General features: G+C 46.3%; 1 protein-coding gene across 1 annotated transcript; it reads left to right on the top strand.

The window, feature by feature from the left end:
- Positions 1-1,372: 1,372 nt before the first annotated feature.
- Positions 1,373-16,363, top strand: ESCO2 (establishment of sister chromatid cohesion N-acetyltransferase 2). Its single transcript, XM_010080792.1, has 8 exons — positions 1,373-1,425; positions 2,911-3,333; positions 12,180-12,309; positions 13,645-13,776; positions 14,082-14,171; positions 14,620-14,763; positions 15,154-15,335; positions 16,225-16,363. Exons 1-8 carry the CDS (start codon positions 1,373-1,375, stop codon positions 16,361-16,363), a joined length of 1,293 nt encoding a protein of 430 aa, XP_010079094.1.
- The last annotated feature ends 1,755 nt before the right edge of the window (positions 16,364-18,118 follow it).

Here is an 18,118-nt window from a genome sequence, read left to right as displayed (position 1 = left end):
TGGTTAGGTCCTGGGGGGGTGGGAGAGGTGCAGGGTGCTGGGGTGAGGGGCTGGTGCCCCTGCAGGGTGCAGTCTGTGGGCACTGCTGCCATACTGAGGTGTGGGGCATCTGGGGTGAGGGGCTTTTGGGAGTGCCAGAGGTGTGGGACCAACTGGAGGGGGGAGCTGGGAACTGGACTATGGGTGTTTTGGGAAGGGGCTGGGGCGGGCAGCGGACAGCTGCTCTGCAGGTAGCTGTCTATGGGATCCTCCAGTTAACAGTGCCAGTTACAAGGATTGCTCCCCCGGCTTGTGCTCCTTGACTCTCCTGCCATCCGTATCTTATCTTCTTCCTTTCATCTGTGCCCGATATCTTATTTCCCAGGTGCCTGCAGGCTTGTTCTTGTTGCCCACTTCCAGGGCCTTGCCTGTTTTCTCTCGAAGTTCCCCTCTGCCAGCGCTGCTCTGTGCTGAGGTTGTACAGCTCCTGCTGCAGCCATGCAGCTCCTGGGTCGATCATCTGCCACCACTTGTGTCCTCGCTGTTCCTGGGCTTGACACCAGCTTGTGGTGTCTGGGCTGTCGTCAGTCCCCGAAAGCAGCACCGCCTTAAAGCAGGCAGGTTAGGAGGAACTTCCCCCTGCTGGCAGATTATTGAATAAATTATACTTTACGTGGCCTTCTAGCAGTTTGTGGATATTTATTGTTATTCCTGTTGGGTACAGGTTTTTGTGTATTCTGGGGTTTCGGTTGTGAAGTGTCGTGTAACTGGAAGTTAACATTGTAGGTTAATTATTTCCAACTGGAAGAGATGGAGTGAACAGTGCTGAGTGTTCAAGTGGCTTAAATGGCTACTGGGTAATGAAGGCAAAAAAAGTGTGGTTTGTGGTATTTGGTGAGAAGGAAGGTGTGAGAAACTCTGAAAGTCTGTTGGGCAAAGGACTGCCTCGGCTGGAAGGTAGATGCCAACGTGAAATCCTCAGGGGAATAAACTGACCATGAAGGTAGGCAGGAGAAAGCAGATTTCTAGGAACCACATCTGTGAGGTCTGCAATGAGGTGTGAGAGACAGAAAGTAAAACACGTTTTGGAGTTAGCTGACTCCAGTTTAGAGAAGGGACTTTAGGCTGCATTTGTCCACGGTGGCAGAATTGGGCTTGACCTGGAAGATCTTTTCTGTGTGCGCTTCTTTTACGGCTCACGCTCAGCTGAAACACAGCCCTGCGTTAATCTAGTCTCTGTTGTGGCTGAGCTGTTTCTAATTGGTGTTTTCTTCCCAGTCCCCCACCTTTTCTTCCTTCCTTACTAAGTTTTTGTTGTTGTTGATTTTGTTTTTTACTGAAAATCTATTTTGAGCTATTAAAAATGTGCTCTTGCAGGCGCTCTGGTGAAGACATGGCAGCTGTCACCCCCCAGAAAAGGACCCATAGTTCTATGGATACTGATGGGTATGGTAACCTCTCATTGATTTTTTTTTTTTCTATTAAAACAACTCAATAGCTGCATGTAGAATAAAATAGATGCTTAAAATCCTTGAGAGCTTTTAATGTAAAGTGGGAAAAACATTCAGCTGGTTCCGAGACACAGTTAGCATCACCTCATGTTTGTTATTTGGTGACTTATAACATTTTTATAATGTTTTGAGCATCTTGAGAGATTTCATCTAATATTTAAACCGAGGCTGAAACTGATCTGCAGTCCGTAGCACAGAACTAGAAATGAGGAAAAGCCGTTATGCTGAGCTGATACTTTGCAGGCCCATTGCATTAGTTTGCCTTAGGGCGTTTTTTTTCTCTTTAATAAAAGAAAGGTATCTTGTTCTATCAAGTGGATGCAGACCTAGCCCTGAGTAAGTCACAAAACCACTAGAAACCTGAAACCTGCTTGTTTTAAGAAATAAAACCCCTGATGTTTGAGTTTTGTTCTGGGAAAGTCTCAGTCTTTCCTGTTTGGAAAAATGTTGATATACAGTGCAGAAATACTGAGGTCTGCACAAATTATCTGAATAGTCTTCTAGTGTTACTAGAAAAATAGTTCCTTTGTTACATATACCTAAAAATTATCGATTTTTTTCCCCCCAACCCGCCCCCTAAATCCAGTGGAGGAGAAGCCACTGGCCATAAACAGAAAGCTGAGCTTTAAATCCAAAATAAAATTGTTTCTCATTCTTTCGCAACTCTACCAGCTGAACAGATTTTTCTCATGCTTGGCCTGTACTTTCCCCACAAAAATATTTCGGGGAGAGGAGAGAGACCAAGTGAAGTTTGATTTCTGAATTGGAAGGGCAAATTCCTGAGATAAAGTGTAAATACTCATGAGGAAACGCCAGAAATGTTACAACCAGGAACGCCTGAAGGTCTCCTTTATACAAACGTGTTATCTCCTTTGGGCAGTTCAGAACCTGTTAGTGATTTCCTGATGAGGTTTGAGATTCTGAAATAGCTCTGAGAGTGAGATTTTGGGGTGTGCCTTTCAGAAACAGGTGTAAAATACTGTGAGATCCCCCCAGCTTTATCATACATATGGGGGCAGGGGATGCAGAAGCTTTTTCAGAGCCGCCAATGTCAGTTGACAGCGTTGTTCTGAAACAAATCAAACATGTTTAGGTTTGTTTTCCCCTCCTTAATCGTGAATAGCACTGATCCTGTTCCAGAAAATAGAATGTTTTTCCCAGGTGCTTCAACAATTTCAGGAAGGAAAATAGATTTGGTATTTTAGAAAAATTTTTAAAAAGACATGGGAAACGGTGAGACAGTCTTAGGACTTTTGGTATTTGTGTATTATATTTTGGTATTTGATATCTGTATTTGTTACAGGGCATATACCAGTATGGGCAACGAGGCTGAGTGAAAATAAGTGTTATTTAAATAAAACAATAACTGAAAAGCTTTCAACGGTATATATGATGTTTTGCTCCATAATTATTTTTGCAGCTCATCCTCAGCCTTTGAGACTCCTGTGAAAAAAATGATGATAGGCTTTGCTGAAGGTCTGTCTCTGCTCAAGAAACCGAGAAAGAATTGGTTGGCTTCTCAGATAAAATGGTCGTCAAGCTCCAATGATGAGATGAAGGAAAACGAGGCTGTGCCGGTGTCGAGAAGGCTGGATATCTCACCGCTTCAGGCAGCCAGCGTTCCCACAGCCGCGCAAAGGGAGTCCTCGGGGAAATCATCCCCCAAGCCCGCTTCCTCCTATAAGCCCTTTGTGTCTGTGGTGTCTTTTTATGGCAAGGAAAAGCGATACCTTACTCCTCTGGAGAGGAAACTGAACGAGAAGCACGCTTTGGGTGAGAGGAGCAGCGATGAAAATCTCCCGGCTGCCAGCAGGACTGAGAAGATGAACATCAACTTGAGCAGGTATACAAGCTCAAAGCCAACCAAGAAGCATGCAACTGGCTCCAAGCATGGCAAAACTGTCCTCAAACCGCTTCAGAAGGCAAAGGGAGACGTACCACCGGGAAAAGCCAGTGCAGAGAAAGAGAATGTGAATTGCCTAATTAAAAAGAAGATGGATTCGCCCTTCAGAGTCCTCAGCATGACAGTTAAACCAGCCTTGAAACTCCAGCTGGGAGCAGCGTTCTTTACAGCCAAGAAGAGATCCCACTCTAAAAAAACAGTTGTAGATACTAAGGGTCTCCCTAAATCTCAGCAAGAAAACCACCATCCTGGACCACTGCCAACTGCAAAGTCCAATTCAGCCGATAGAAACAAAATTCTTGAGGCTGGTGGTGTATTGAGAAGCATTTCTGTGCCTCAGAAGAAGGAAAATGAGAACAAGCAGGACTTTACGAGCTGTATAAATCGAGAGGAAGGGCTGGCGTGGGAAGGAAAAACATCTCCACAGAAAAGCGGAGGCACCTCTGGTCCATTTTGTACTTCCAAGTCTGCCGCCGCAGGAGACAGCGATGGAGAGGAGGAGGTAAGCAGAGGTGTCCCCAGGACCTGCGGAGGCATTCAGGGGCCACACGCAGAGCTCACTGAGCAAGCTGGCCGTACCACGTGCTCCGGCTGTTCGGACAGAAGGTGTTTATTTAGATAGATTAGTGCCTTTTGCCTGTGAAAACTTGCACAGATTTATTCCTGCCTTATGAAGGCATAAACCTGTGGTGAACTTCCAGGATACTCACAACAAGAACTTCTCTGTTTGTCGCTAGCTCTCTCTTGTGGTGAAATGTTCCATTTATGACGGCTGAACGGAAAGCTTTCTGCATGATGTTTTGGCAAAAGACAATCTGTATCTTTTTTTTTCCCCATTATAAAGGGCAAAGCTGAAAAAGAGGTTTTTAAATGTCCTTTTTTTTTTTTTTTTTTTTTTCCATTTTAGTAAATGTAACAAACGCCAAGTCTGGCCTTGCAGAGTTCTGTGGGAGGTCACGAGCCCGCATCCTGGGCGTTCTCCCTAGAGGACTGTGCCAAACGTTACCTGCTCAGAGCTGGAGGAGGGAGGTGCTTCTCAAGAGCTCTGCTCCCTGAAGCCTTTCTTGTTTTTCCCCAGCCATGTGCTTCTCAGACAGTGAAGTAATCCGACAGAGAAGGCACAATTATTTTTAAAAGTGTCTTTATTTAGCGATTCCTCCTGGGTCACAAGATGTTGCTTGCTGGTACAATTTGAGCAGGGTTAACAGGTTTTGGTCTGGTCTGGAATTCTCTTTTTAGTGATTCAGGAACTCTGTGTGCTAGTCCTGCAGCTCCCTTCTTCAGGGAAGCGAGACTAAGCCTCAGTTTCTCCTGCTTTAACAAACCCACAATTGATTTTCTGAGCTGGCCTGTGTTTGAAGAACTGGAACCCTTTTGTGTCTCACTGAAGAGGTTTAAGCAATTTTTGTGTGTAGCAGTGAATACTCCTGGTGATAGAAAAGTCTCATTTTGGTTTGGTTTAAACATCCATTTGATTCTTGTGCAAATATGTTTAGCCGTGCTGGAATGGTTAAACTTTGCAATGAGTCTTGCTTATTGCCACCCAGTTAATACTTGCCAGACCTCACTTTTAATTTTAGGGTTTGACAGAGAATTGTTTAGCTTGGGCTGCAAATTTCGCTTTCTGATGCTGTGCCTAGGTGTGAGGGGTAAGGGTGGCAATGGACCCAGCGCAGCAGTGAAATACAAATTCCCAGCAGGTTTGCAAACTCTTTTGTTACACTTACTGTCCTGTTTTGCTCTTGCATTCTGGCATCTAAGATGTGGAAGGTAAGAAAAGCCAGTGGAATACAACCGTAGTATTTTATACTGGGCACTGAAAGGAAGCAGTGGGCAAGACAGGAAGCTGGTTTTATAGGGCAAATGTGTTTTATTCCTGTGTGGGCTCAATAAAGGACAGTTTACTGCCTCTTTTGTTCACCTGCACTGTTTCAGTATCTCTCTCACATTCCTGACTTGATTATCAATACATTTTGACAATGCAGCATTAATAAAACACGAATGTTAGCTTGTGCAATCTCGTCTTGCATGTGCAGTAAAAAAAAAAAACCTCAAACCTGAAAGTATTTGGATCTGCTGTGATGGCAGGTTTTTGTGTTGGCATTTCGCAGAGGTTAACCAGAAGCGTGGGGGGTTTGAAAAGAGAACTTGGTGACTTTGTTACTGCAAACTGAACTCAGACTTGGCCTTGAATCTAGTCTCAGATTCCACTCCAGCCAGCTGCTTTACCCGGTGGCTGTCTCAAGTTCCTGATGAGATGGGAAATAATACACTGTCCCGTACAAAAAGAGCAGAGTTCAAGGCAACAATCAGTTTGGCAAACTTGTGTTTTTACAGAACATTTGGGAGAGGCTTCCAAAAGCTGTGAAGATGCCTAGTCCTAGACAGAGAACAAAGCCAAGTTCCAGAAATGCCAAGATGAAGAAACCTCTAAGATTTCCTTAAAAACAAACCACCCACATCCCACAATAAAACAAAAGCAGAGGTGTGAAGGTGTTGAGAATTAAAAAATGTGACAATTGTTTGTAGACAACTTGGTCTTACAAAGGCAGGTGGATGAGAAATGGGGATGGCAAGCCTCAAGGCTGTGAGGAACCCACAGGAAACAAGTTTATCCTCAGGGCTGGGGTTCAGTGTTTTCAGCAACATTTTCAAATTCAGCATTCGGGTGTGAGACGGGTGGTCTGCTCAGATCACATCCTGTTATTGGAAAATACAGCCGTGGGTAACACTCCATCATGTCAATTAACGCTCGCAGCGAAGGTCACTTGAACTGTAGGTCACTCTGTACTGGTGTCTGAGAGCTTCATCAACTGGAGAGTTTTCTTCTTGCCCTAAAAAAATTATCTTAATTTATAGGATGCTGATGAAAGAGGTTCTTCTGCAACCTGCGAGTCAGACGATTGCATTATTCTTTCAAGCCAGTCTCCACGGAAGGTGAATAAGCAAGGTGAGTTGGGTTATGCATATCCTGGCCTGTCACCTTTGCTGCTGTAGGAAAATGAGGCAGAAGAGACTTTGAAAAATCTCTTGGGTTGCCTGCTTTTCCCCAGCAGGATGCACTCTGCTGAATTCCCATCTTGTCCTGTTGTTTGGTGTTTTAATAAGCTGGACAGTAAGGATGGCGATGCTGCTGACAAATCTGGTTTGATGTTAAGCAGGATGTAAACTGTTTTTATCCTGGTGTCTAACCTCTCTCTCCTCTTTGCTTTATTGCAGAGCCCATTCCCAGGAGGGTTTGGGAAACTGCTACATTTGAATCCTATTATTAGGTCTTTTCCCCATTCTTTTCTCCCTGGAACGAATCTCCCTGGTTCTTCCAGCTTTCCTTTTTAACTCTTGCTTTTTAGACATCTGACTTCTTCATTGATTTGTTTTCTCCAGACTGAGCCATCTCCTCACTGCTCTGCTGCTCCCGAACTGAGCTGCACCTGAGCCTTGCCAGCACTAATTAGCAGGAAGGGAGGAATTTATCCATTTCACCCGCACTGAACATGTACATTTCCACAGGAAACTTTGAGATGCCTTTCGTTTGAGGTAGACAGTGACCCAAGTGTTTCACACACAGCTGCTGCCCAGAGGGTTGATCCCAATCTCTTATTTTGCCTGTCTTGTTGTTAAGTGTCATGGTTCCCCTTCTCCTTATTTCAATCGGTTTGTCTCTGCCCATTTTCAATGCAAGAACACTTTTAAAATAAACTCTTAAACGCCCTTATGTGCTTAAGATCGTCAATGGTTCTCCTCTTGGGAGTAACAAACGATAATAAAAAGAAAACAGGTTGCTTAAATATTATTTTATTAAGGCAAAATAGTGTGTTGGCCTCTACCTGCTGTCTCATCTTCCAAGTATGCGCTAACATGTGCCAGTATGTTTGCAGAAGTTGAGGTCATGTTTTTTTATCCCCATTTCCTGGTTTCTCTATTTTTTTCCCTTTTAAAAAAAGGCAGCATTCGCTGGTCTCGCCCCAGCAGCCCTGGGTTAATTCAATCCTCCCTAGTCCAAAAGGGTCTCATGTATCTGAGAGTTCTCTTCACACCTTTCCCCAGCCCTGGAAGTTCAGATCTTTGTCTTTATTGTGCTAACACCCTCATCACAACCAATTATTTAATTGATGACTGAAATAAAAAGGCACTAAATGTTTTGTTATCTGGTTTTAGTATTTCCTCCTCTTTTGGTAGCAGAAACTTTGGGGTTTTCCCCTTGCTGTTCCAGGATGTTTTCCCAGTACTGTGGCCTTCCCGGGTAGAGCTCACTTTGCAATTTGGCACTGCTGCTTTCAGTCCTAAAAGTTCCTGCTCTGCTTTCCCCTGGCTTCTACCGCCTTTGTGATTCCCTCAGAGAAAAGTCCCTATTTACCCGTGTTTTGTCTCTTACTCCACTTCTTTCTGGCACATCTGGTCTTAATCTCTTTCTTGAAGAAACTGCCAGCACTCCTGAGCTTTTTTTTTCCCCCCCTCCCTTTAGTCTTGCTTCACATGGGAACTTATTTCTCCACTTGTGGAACACAGTGAAGCCTGTTTTAGTGAAGGTCAGTGTTTCTCCGTGCCTCCTCCTCTCGTCCTGAGAAGTGGCTGTGCTCTCTGCTGACAGCTGCTTTTCTTTCTCTCTCCAGCTCTGTGTAAAGCCTCCTCGTACTGTTTTCCACCTGTTTATGAAGCTGTTGCCATCGCGTTCCCTGACATTATTTACCCGCTGGGGCCTTTCCCAAGAAGTCTCTTGGCCCTCTCAGATCCTGCATTTCTAGGAAGCTGTAGGGTTTTTATTGCTTATTAGTGTCTTCTTTGTCACTCCTTGTGATCTTTTCTGCTCCTGATATTGACAAGGGACTCTTTTATTGTGTCCTGCTTCCTAGAAACAATTGGTTCATCTTCCTGGGGTGTTTTCTGGAGGCTTTTAGGGCCACTCTTCTGCTTTTGTGCTTTGTTTTGTTGCTGTAATTTCCAAGAAGTCTCTATTTATGAACACAGTCCAAATATGAGAGCATAAAGCAGTCTAGTACCTAAATTGAGGGAAAATAAATACCTCACTAATAATTTGATTGGTTTCACTTACCAAAGCCTTTGCTAAATTATCCTAAAATGTGCAGCTTGGGTGCCGTAACCTAGTGCTGAGCCCCTCATTTCCCAGCTTCTCTGGGATGAAGAAGCTCTAGGTTCAGGCTGCCTTGCCAAAATAATGGAAAAACCTGTGCTTGATTAACACTCCTAATAGCCAAGGAAACACTGAACTACTGCAGCAGAAATTTCTGCTTCATCATTTCAGAGTGAGAGGGGGAAGCGGTGGGACGCCTGAGCAGTGTCACTTAAGCGGGTTGCAGGTAATCGTGGCTGGGTACACTTCTGGACGTAACCGTTATCCTGCAGCATCAACAACGTCCTGGGACCCTTATAAGCTCTTGTCTGCAAAGTTCTATTTCACTCTTGTGGATCATTTTGAAGTGTCGCTGGTGTTTGAATTTCTGTTGCCGTGTATCAATGCGTTCTGCAACTCAAAGGGATTCTGAAATGCAATAACCTCACTTGTCTTTTCCAGCATCTCCTCCAAATGCTGTTGTCTACCCCATATTCAGTGCAGCCCCCACCAGCAAGAAAAGGTATGGTAATCTTTCCTAACTCTCTCCAAGAGTGATCAGAAGTGATCTGCAGAATCATTATTTTTTTTTAAATTATACTAGTTCTAAAAACAGTAGCTTAGCTTTCTCCTAATCCTTGTAAGGTTTGGGAGTCTGGGGTTGTTATTGGGTTGGCTTTTCTGTCCTTTGAAGGGGAAGATGAAAGATGAAAGTTACGTTGGTTTAGGGGGATGCTAGTCTGTGAATAAGCAACTACTCAGTTACTGTCTGTACTGCATTGTACTTGTGAATTTGTACGTATTATTGAGCTGATTTTTTTTTTTTAACCAAAAAGGAAATAATAGTTTTCTCTTAGCTGTTGCTAATGATACAAGCATTAGAACAAGGGGGAGTGTTTCAGGAGATATTCATCCCTAAGAATGGCACATTCCTGGCCATGCAGTGAGCGAGGAGGCATCGCTGTCCCTCTCTAGAATCCAATCCATGGGATGGCTTTCTGTAAATACCTTCTAGGAGCACTGTGGACAGCAAACAATGCACGCTCGTGGGTTTAGTCCACCTAGATTGCCAGTCGTTATGGCAGTACGGGCATTCTTGCCGTGTTGGAAGCAATTCTGTGCTGCAAGCAACTTTTTGAGCTAAAGTTGAGCTACATCAGCTACAGCGTGTGAAAATTCCGCTGGGTTTAACTGGGCCGGTTAAACTGCGGGTCCCTCACTGAGTAACCCTGGAAAGGCTGATGGGGAAGGTCATGAGCTCTGCTCAGGCCAGTCTGTGGCTTTTGCAGGAACTGGCACCTTCTCTGTCTCACTCAACCTCCTTTACCAGCCAAGCCTACAGTATTAGTTTTAAAACTGTTGCAATTACTCACTTTTGGGAAGGCAGCGGCTTTTGAAAGTTGTATGGAGCTAAAGATTTCAGAAGCCTTGTTTACCTGCCTTGTGCTGGTGGTGTAGAATCCCCGTGTTCTTTAAATTGAGTGTCAAGCTGAGCTCCCTCTGCCACAAAGTTCATTGCTTTTCCATAGCAACTCCTCCTGGGATGTGCTTGTGTAAATATTTCAGTGCCGTGGCTAACACTGCCCAGCATCTTCACTCTTGGCACTTGGCACAGTACCCGTGTGCTGTACAGAAATCACCCAAAGTACAAAGATCAGTCACTGCGCTGGTCCAATGTGTTTTGGTTTGCATTTTTTTAACCTGAGAAATACAGGTACAGCAGCCCTAGGTAGCAGCACACTCTGAAGTTTTGATCTCAGTGCCAAAGACAAGACAGAAGTTGTAATAAAAAAGGGTGGAAAGGATTAATGGAAGCACCTGCTTCTCTTCTGCTTCCCCGTGCTCCTCACCTGAGTGGCTGTTCTGTAAGTCTGCTGTAAGTGTGATGGAAATGAAGCACAAGCGTGTGAAGTTTGCTTTTTGATTCTGTAAAACCATGATCTTGCTGAATTACAGCCACGGGGGCTGTTTTTATGCCTGAGGTGTAATTGTGCTGCCTGGTGTCTGTGCTTCTGCTTAGCTTATTTCTTCAATTAGTTTGCTGTCGTAGACCTCTAGTGGAAAAAAAGTCTTGTTTTCCCACACAAGAAGCAGAGCTACTCATCCCTCTCCCACATGGAATCAACTTCTTGATATATTTTGTTAACAATAAAAGCATTCTGAGCCAAGTTTATTGTGAACATAAAAAAACCCCCCTCACTTAAAGCTGCTTCTAAAAGAGCCAAAATAAACTTTCCAAAACTTGTCGTGCTACTGTAATCCTGTGCCCCAGAAGTGTTGAAAGAAAGATCTGATTGCAATATTTGCTTTGCTTCCCCCTGTGGCTTTTCAAATACCTTCCGTGGTGTGAGCAGAACCCTGGAATGTGTGGAGATGCTGGTGGTTGGGATTAACTGCAAAGCAGTCACAGATCTGCCCTTGTCTCGGGGGAAGCTGATGAGCACAAGCATTTCCTACATCAAGTCTCTGCTTCGGAACTTCTCCGTAGCATGCAAATCTATCAAATCATTTGGTGTTTCTCTGAATTAGTTCCATGGTAAGGTTCCCTGCACAATAGTTACAGTTTCACGCTTCAAGATTGCTTAAGAAATGCCACCTTACCTACAGCAGTCTAAGGGGAGCTTAGAAAAATTAACACCCCTGACAGTGGGCTTCCCTGGAGATGAACCTTTAAACTCAGAAATTCCTGTAAAGCTTCCATGTCTGGATCTGAATATGGAAAAAATTCCTCTTGGCCTTGCTTCACTCTGCTCCCCTCTTTGGGAAGCTGTCCCTCCTAGATGGCAGAGGAGAGCTTGGTCCCAACACCAAGGGGTTTTCCAGAAATGCTGCTGATCCTCTGGTCTAAAGGTGGTGTTGGTGTGAGGGGCTGGGACTTGGGGTGGCAAAGCAGCAGCTGCGTGGGGAAGTGGTCTCGGGACCCCAGAAGGTGGGCTTGAGACCAAGCTATGGTGATTCTTGGGCAAAACCTTGTCACAGGTTCTTGTACAGCTTGATCAAATCCTAGAGGAAATGCTTTGTAGGTTGAGTTCAATTCTCCATTCTCTTCCCTTTTTGCCCCCTGAGGAGAGAGTGGTGCTGGTGGTATGCCCTCTCTAGTCAGCTTTCCTCACAAAATGGGAGTGCTGGAAGCTGTGTAAGATGATTTCAGATGCTGCTGCCCAGTCTGGCAGGGGAGGACCCTTCTCCTTGCCTCCTGTCACACTGTCCAGAGCCTGGCACGGATCCTGTGCTGCTCAGACCGAGCTGTGGTGCTGTGGCTTGCAGTGTGGCCAGGCAGCACTCCCCTGCCAGCTCTGCTGCCGTCCCCAGGCATTCACAGCCACATCTCCCTCCCTGTGTTCATCTCCCAGAGCCCTTCGATCCACTGCGGACTTCACAAACCCCCAGTTCTCCTCAGTTGTGGCCCTCAGCTTCTGTTTGTTGTGTATCCCTTTGACTGTTCAAGGAGCTGAATTTCCAATATCCTGGAAATAGGATGGCTGTGGATGTGAGATCGGTGCTTAATCAAGAGTCATTTAACTTCTGATGCAATTGTGGCACTTCCTGGAGGTCTCCCTCCTTCCCTCCTCCTCCTCCAGAGGAGCTGGCACCACCGCTGCCGAGAAGCTTTGCTTAGTTTGGGGTGTTCTCTACCATGCCCTGGTACCCGACATGCCACGTTAACCTTCGTCTGCAGTGACTTGTTCTTGTCTCTCTCTGAAATGATTTTCAGGACGCAGGCTGCGCTGGATGAACTGACTTCTCCCTTTGCGTCCAACCCACCTGCAAAACCATCTCACACCTCGCAGAAAAGCAAGAAGGCGAAAGAGCTCTGCAAGTGCTCCAGAGATCAGATGGTCATTGTAAGGTTCCCCTCGGGGCGTGCTGGGTCCTCAGGGTGGCTTGGTGTGGAGGAAACAAGAAAAATGTCTTGAGGTTAACCAATAAGTTGATTTCCTTACGTGTAGACCTCAAACCAACCACACTGTGACAACTGTAATGTGGCAGAGATTAATATATTCAGCACTAGGCTGGGAGAAGGGTAGTAGCTGGGAAATAGGTTGTTATGGTTTCCCTGGGACTAACACTTCATTACATTTTAGAATTCAAAAGAGATTAATGGAACATAAGACCTAAAAAAAAAAAAGGCAAAGAGTAACTCAGCCAAGCCTGTATGGATGCTATAGGAGTGGATTTGGCTGGATAATTTTCCTTTCCCACAGCTTCCTGGCCCGCCATGCGAGCAGAGTCAGCACAGTGCTGCGACCTCAGGAATGTGTGACCGAGAGCTGAGCCGAGCAGTGCTCACTCTGTTAACGAGCGGGTGCCTCGGATAGCTCCATGTCTGCCTTCTTGCTCTTGCCCTTCGCTGTGGAGTCCTGATTGTGGAGCAGGAGGAGGTCAAACTGTGTTACTGAGGCTCGTGTGTCATGTAGCCATCACATGGATGGGTTTCCAGAAAATACGCCCAGAGCGATGAGTAATTTTTTAGTGAACCGTTTATTCTCGCTTGGTGACATGCAGATGTTTTCAAGCCTGTTTCCTGAGGGAGTAGGGCTTGTATGATCGTTCTTGTCTGCTGATCTGCCCCTCCTAGCCCCTTGGCAGTCATGGGGATGATTTCTGTCAAATTCAAGACCTCACAGATAGAAATCTTTGAGTGTTTTGAAAATTGGTCCCTGTGGAAGGGAGAAACCCAGCGGAGTGCCTGCGCTGAGAGGAAGGCAGCAGCACATACTCAGCAGTGATCGCAGCCCTGAGCCATGAGCTCCCACCCTGCCCGGCACAGTCAGCTGTGTGTCCCGCTGCTGGGCCTGCGAGGGAGAGGGGACAGATGGTGGGTCCTGTGGCACGGGGCAGGGGGGGAAGCCCACGGGGAAGGGAGAGCAGCCAGTGCAGGGAAATGAGTCCTGAACAAACTGGGCTTCACTTCACCTCGCTGCTTAAAGATCAATCTGCTGCTTGCTTGCACAGCTGGTGTTTGGTTCCTTTTTCTTCCCCTCCCTGTGTCCTGAGAGAGATGAAAGTTAGATTATTTTTAGGTAATTGATGAAAAGACTCCTTTTCACAAATACAAATGAAAACAAATACTTGAATCTTTGATTATTGTTGCTAGAACCAATTTTCAGCCTCACTCCTTACACTGACTGTGGTTTTGAACAGCTTCAGGGTGCTTAGCTGGCTCTGTTTCTCACTAGGATGCCGGTCAGAAGCATTTTGGTGCCATAGTTTGCAAGTCCTGTGGCATGATCTACACGGCCGCTAGCCCGGAGGATGAAGCCCAGCACATCCAGCACCACGAGCGGTTCCTCGAGGCTCTCCGATACGTGGTAAGGCGACGGCTGCGCTGACCGCTGAGGCGAAGAACGCGGGGGGACGTGGTACCCAGGTACAAAGTCAAGACAGCTGCAGGCAAACGTTTTGTCACCCTGAGGGGAGGTGAAAATGTCAGTTAAGCAGTTCCAGCAACTGTCTGCCTGCATCAGTTGGATGAATGAGACTTGACTTGATTCCTGAAAGCTGAAGTGGTTCAGATTGCAGCTTCATCTGCCAGAGCCTTTGCTGAATCACTTCCTCTCTCTTGTCAGACCACTAACTTGTTTGTTTGGGGTTTTTTTTTTCCCCTCTGTGGCAGGGTTGGAAGAAAGAACGAGTTGTGGCAGAGTTCTGGGATGGGAAAATTGTATTGATTCTTCCAAGTGACCCAAAATATGCCGTCAAGAAGGTACATGTTTGTTTATTTTGGGGTTTATGTTGTAGATTAGCTCTCTGTTGGCTCAGCTCCTGGAACTACCTCAGCGTGTGGTCATACATCGCTCGCCAGTGCACAGGGTGACCAGGAGAGCTGAGTGGGGCTGTGGCAGTGATCTGGATTGCTGTGGACGCCCACCCTGACACATCTGAACCCTGCTCCCTGTGCTGGAGCTTGTGTTCTTAAGTTATCAACATAACCCGCTCCTTTCCATCCCGAGGATGGGGTGACAGGCAGGTGTGCTCTGCGAGAGGTGTAGAGGGATGAAAACACGAGTGGGAGCCTGATCTTTAATGTTTAGAGCCTGATCTTGCGTAAGCACAGGCTTATTTGGGGGAGCAAGTCCCCTTTCTGACAGCTTTCACACCAGAAACACACGTGTTGCTTCCTAACGCGCCTCTCTCTGGTTTTGTTTTCTTAGGCAGAAGATGTGCGAGAAATTGTAGATAACGAATTGGGATTTAAGCAAGTTTCTTTGAGCTGCCCAGCCAAGGCTAAAATATACTTGTTTGTGTCCAACGAGAAGATGATTGTTGGGTGTTTAGTGGCTGAATCAATCAAGCAGGTACGTGTTCTTAATTGTATGGGGAGGGGGTGAAATTGCAGGCTAATAACTGGGGCTGTTTGCGTAAGCTTGTGTATCGGAAATCCCGGCTTAGGACAGGGGGAAATAAAACTAACGAAATAAAAAGCAAACAAACAGAAGCCCACCCAAAAAAAAAGACATTAAGGAAAAGCTCGTGCTTTTGTCAGGGTGAGATGTTGCTGGCAGGAGGTAGTTGAGTTTGCACGGGTGATGCTGCAGCAAGATTCCACCCGCCTCTGGTTTGGGAGTGGGTTTATGCGGTGGCCTGCCTTGTGGGAGAGCAGAGGGCAAGGCTGGGAGTGCGGGAAGGTCCGTGGCTCTGTGTCCCTTCGGGAAGGAGCAGTTTGATGCCTCTGCTCATCCCTGCAGGCTTTCCGCGTGCTGTCTGAGCCGGGAGCCGTGCCGTCCCCTGAGCAGGACGCCCTGCAGCAGCACCGGGCTTGGCGCTGCTCCACCGAGCCTGAGCCGGCCGTCTGCGGTGTCAGCAGGATCTGGGTGTTCGGCCTGAGGCGCAGGAAGGGCATCGCCCGGCGCATGGTGGATGTGGTCAGGTACGGAGCGGCGGGGAGCGGGGATTCCAGCCAGGGTTTGTCCTTGGGGATTGCAGAAAAAAGTCCTCAGAAAGAACTTGGGGGAAAAGAGATAAATTTGTATCATTAAGCAAGTCTGAAATCCTTGCTTTGTAGTGGAAGGATGTCCGGTAGACACATACTGTATGTGTATCTGATATTTAAGTAATATTTTTATTTAAAATCTGACACAAGTGTGGGCCGAGCTGTTAACTGCTGGGTGTAACTGGAACATAGAGCTACACTGACTGGATTGTCCAAGAGAAACTGTACTTGTTGGGGAGAAAAATTTTGGGGGGGTTTTTTGTGTGTGTGTGTTTTGTTGGTTGTTTTTTTAACTGGCCAAGTTGATGGCCCCAAACACTTGAGGTTTTCCAGGCGGGAAATTCCAAACTTTTCAAGCTCGGACCAAACTGGGAGGAAGACTTACAAACTTCCCCTCTTCTGTTGATACAGAGTGCCTTGAGGGGAGCTTGGGAGTCCAGGAGCCTGCCGTAGCACAGATCTTTTTGTCACACCTGCTCCCTGTCTGTATATCAAACACAGACATAAGTATAGGAGTATATATGTATGTATTTATAATCATAAATTATTGTAGCTGGAGCTCAATATTCTGAAAAATGATCAGCCAGTGTTCAGTCTCCACTTCCTCCTGGGTTTTATGCCTGTGTTTGATCTTACATTATCCTTCTTGCTCATTTTAAAATGCCTCCTGGTTCCTGATGACACCAGAAGCCAAGAGAGCAAACTGGTATCTCACAGCAATCCTGTTTGAAAGCAAAGCGCCAGAGTAACAGTTCCCTGCAGAGGAGGGCTGGGGGGACAGCGCTGCAGGTAAAAGCCGCAGGCTGACAGCTCTGTTCTCTTCCAGGAACACCTTCATGTACGGCTGCTACCTGAGCACCAACGAAATCGCCTTCTCCGACCCGACACCAGATGGCAAGTTGTTTGCAATGAAATACTGCCAAACTCCTAACTTCCTTGTTTATAATTTTATTTATAACAACTGATTTTACTTGGTTAGTACCAGTTGAGGTTTGTTGAAATAATCTAAGATAATTTGTGTGTTTAAAATAACACTTTTAAGCCTTGTTACCTGGCTAAATGTCTGAGCGCTAGTTCTTCCTCCCCTGGCGAGCGAGCTGGGGGGGAGCGTGTCACTTTGTGTACAGAGTTGAGTTCTAGTTTAGTGGATGTTGTGGAACCTTGCTTGCATTTCAGGTAGGTTTGTAAGATTTTTTTTCTGAAACTAAATTTTATTGCAAGTAACTTAATTTCTTTAAAAGGTTTAATTAATATAAAGTTGGCTGTTGTCCCTGATGTGGGGGTATGTAACTGAGCTCTCTGCCCTGTGTGTGCTGTAAAAAGCAGGGCAGAAGCCTTAGTACAAGCAGTTGCTGATTTTTTTGCACAGAGGAGTATAAGAAGTCTTAAAACAACTGGCTCGTGGCAGGATTTCCCCCCGTGTATAAGATCTGGAACCCTCAGGGTGGTGTGCTGCAGGGGAAGCTGTCACGGTGGTTGTCTGCTCAATAAAACGTGTGAAACGCTGCTGCTCGAGCTCATTTCTGCGCACAGAAGCGATGTGGGAACACTTCCAACTAATTTGAGTTCAGATGAGAAGGCATCAGTGGCTGCATGGGGGAACAGGACAAGTGTGTGGAGCAACCTCTTTGTGTCCAGGAATTTCCCCCAACAGCAGGGTTTTCTTTAATAAATCCCCAAGAGACTTGGGGATTTAACCCTACACCATTTGTAGCATGGTACAATTGACGCTGTGATGGCAGGAAGCCTTTTCCTTGAGCTCACAGCGGCTCAACCTCTGTAATGATCTCGTTACCTAGGGGCTCCTGTCCCCAGCACCTCAAGAGCACAAATATTTTGCACAAGAGCCCTCACCAAAGCTTACACATACCTGGCAGACACACGCACACTCCTCAGAAGGAAAAAAGCAGCACCGCTGTCACACTGACATTAAGAAAACAATTTATTTTTAACATCTCAGTAACAAAACTGTTGTTAACACACCACAAAGAGAGAAGGAAAGGTTTCAAAACAGCTCTAACACAACACCTAAAAGCAAAACTAGTGCACAACAGAGCACGTAGCTTATTCAGGACCTAAGAGCACATGTGAGGGGGTTGCTCTAGCAGCAGAGCAAGCCCCAGCACCCAGGCCTGTCCTTAAACTGGGGGTTAGTCCTTAATGAGTTTAGGCTCTGGTTTTACGTACACAGAGCAGGTGTCACATACTAGAAGGATAAAGGCTGCAGGAGTAGCTTTACTCTTCCGTGTTCAATCCCAGCCTCCTGTGTCCTGGAGCTTGGAGCCGGATCCACTGTCCCCAAGCTCGACAGTGTGTGGATGGGGGAGCTGGGGTGGTTTTATTCCTGGGCCAGGCTTGTCTCCAAGGCCTCCACTATGCACGCAGCTGAGGGACGCTTCTTGGGGTCCTCACTGGTGCAGAGAGAGAAGAGATCGATCATGTGCTGGTAGGAAGAGTCCAGTTCCTCCATGTTGAGAGGCGGGCGGGTTCCCAGAGCTGCGTAGTATGCGTCCTCGTCAAAGCAGTCTTCGTCAAAAGACTCATCTGGAGAAGAAGGTGGAAAAGGAGTTAGGAAGGGTGCTGGAAACAGCTCTGCTAGCTTGGATCCTGGGGCTTTGCTCCCCAGCTGCCACTCATCAATCACAGGATGGTTTGGGTGGGAAGGGACCTTTAAAGCCCATCCAGTGCCACCCCCTGCCATGGGCAGGGACACCTCCCAC

Source organism: Pterocles gutturalis, unplaced genomic scaffold, assembly GCF_000699245.1.
Source record: "Pterocles gutturalis isolate BGI_N339 unplaced genomic scaffold, ASM69924v1 scaffold39739, whole genome shotgun sequence".
Lineage (NCBI taxonomy): Eukaryota > Metazoa > Chordata > Aves > Pterocliformes > Pteroclidae > Pterocles > Pterocles gutturalis.
This window is presented reverse-complemented; position numbering and strand designations above follow the sequence as displayed.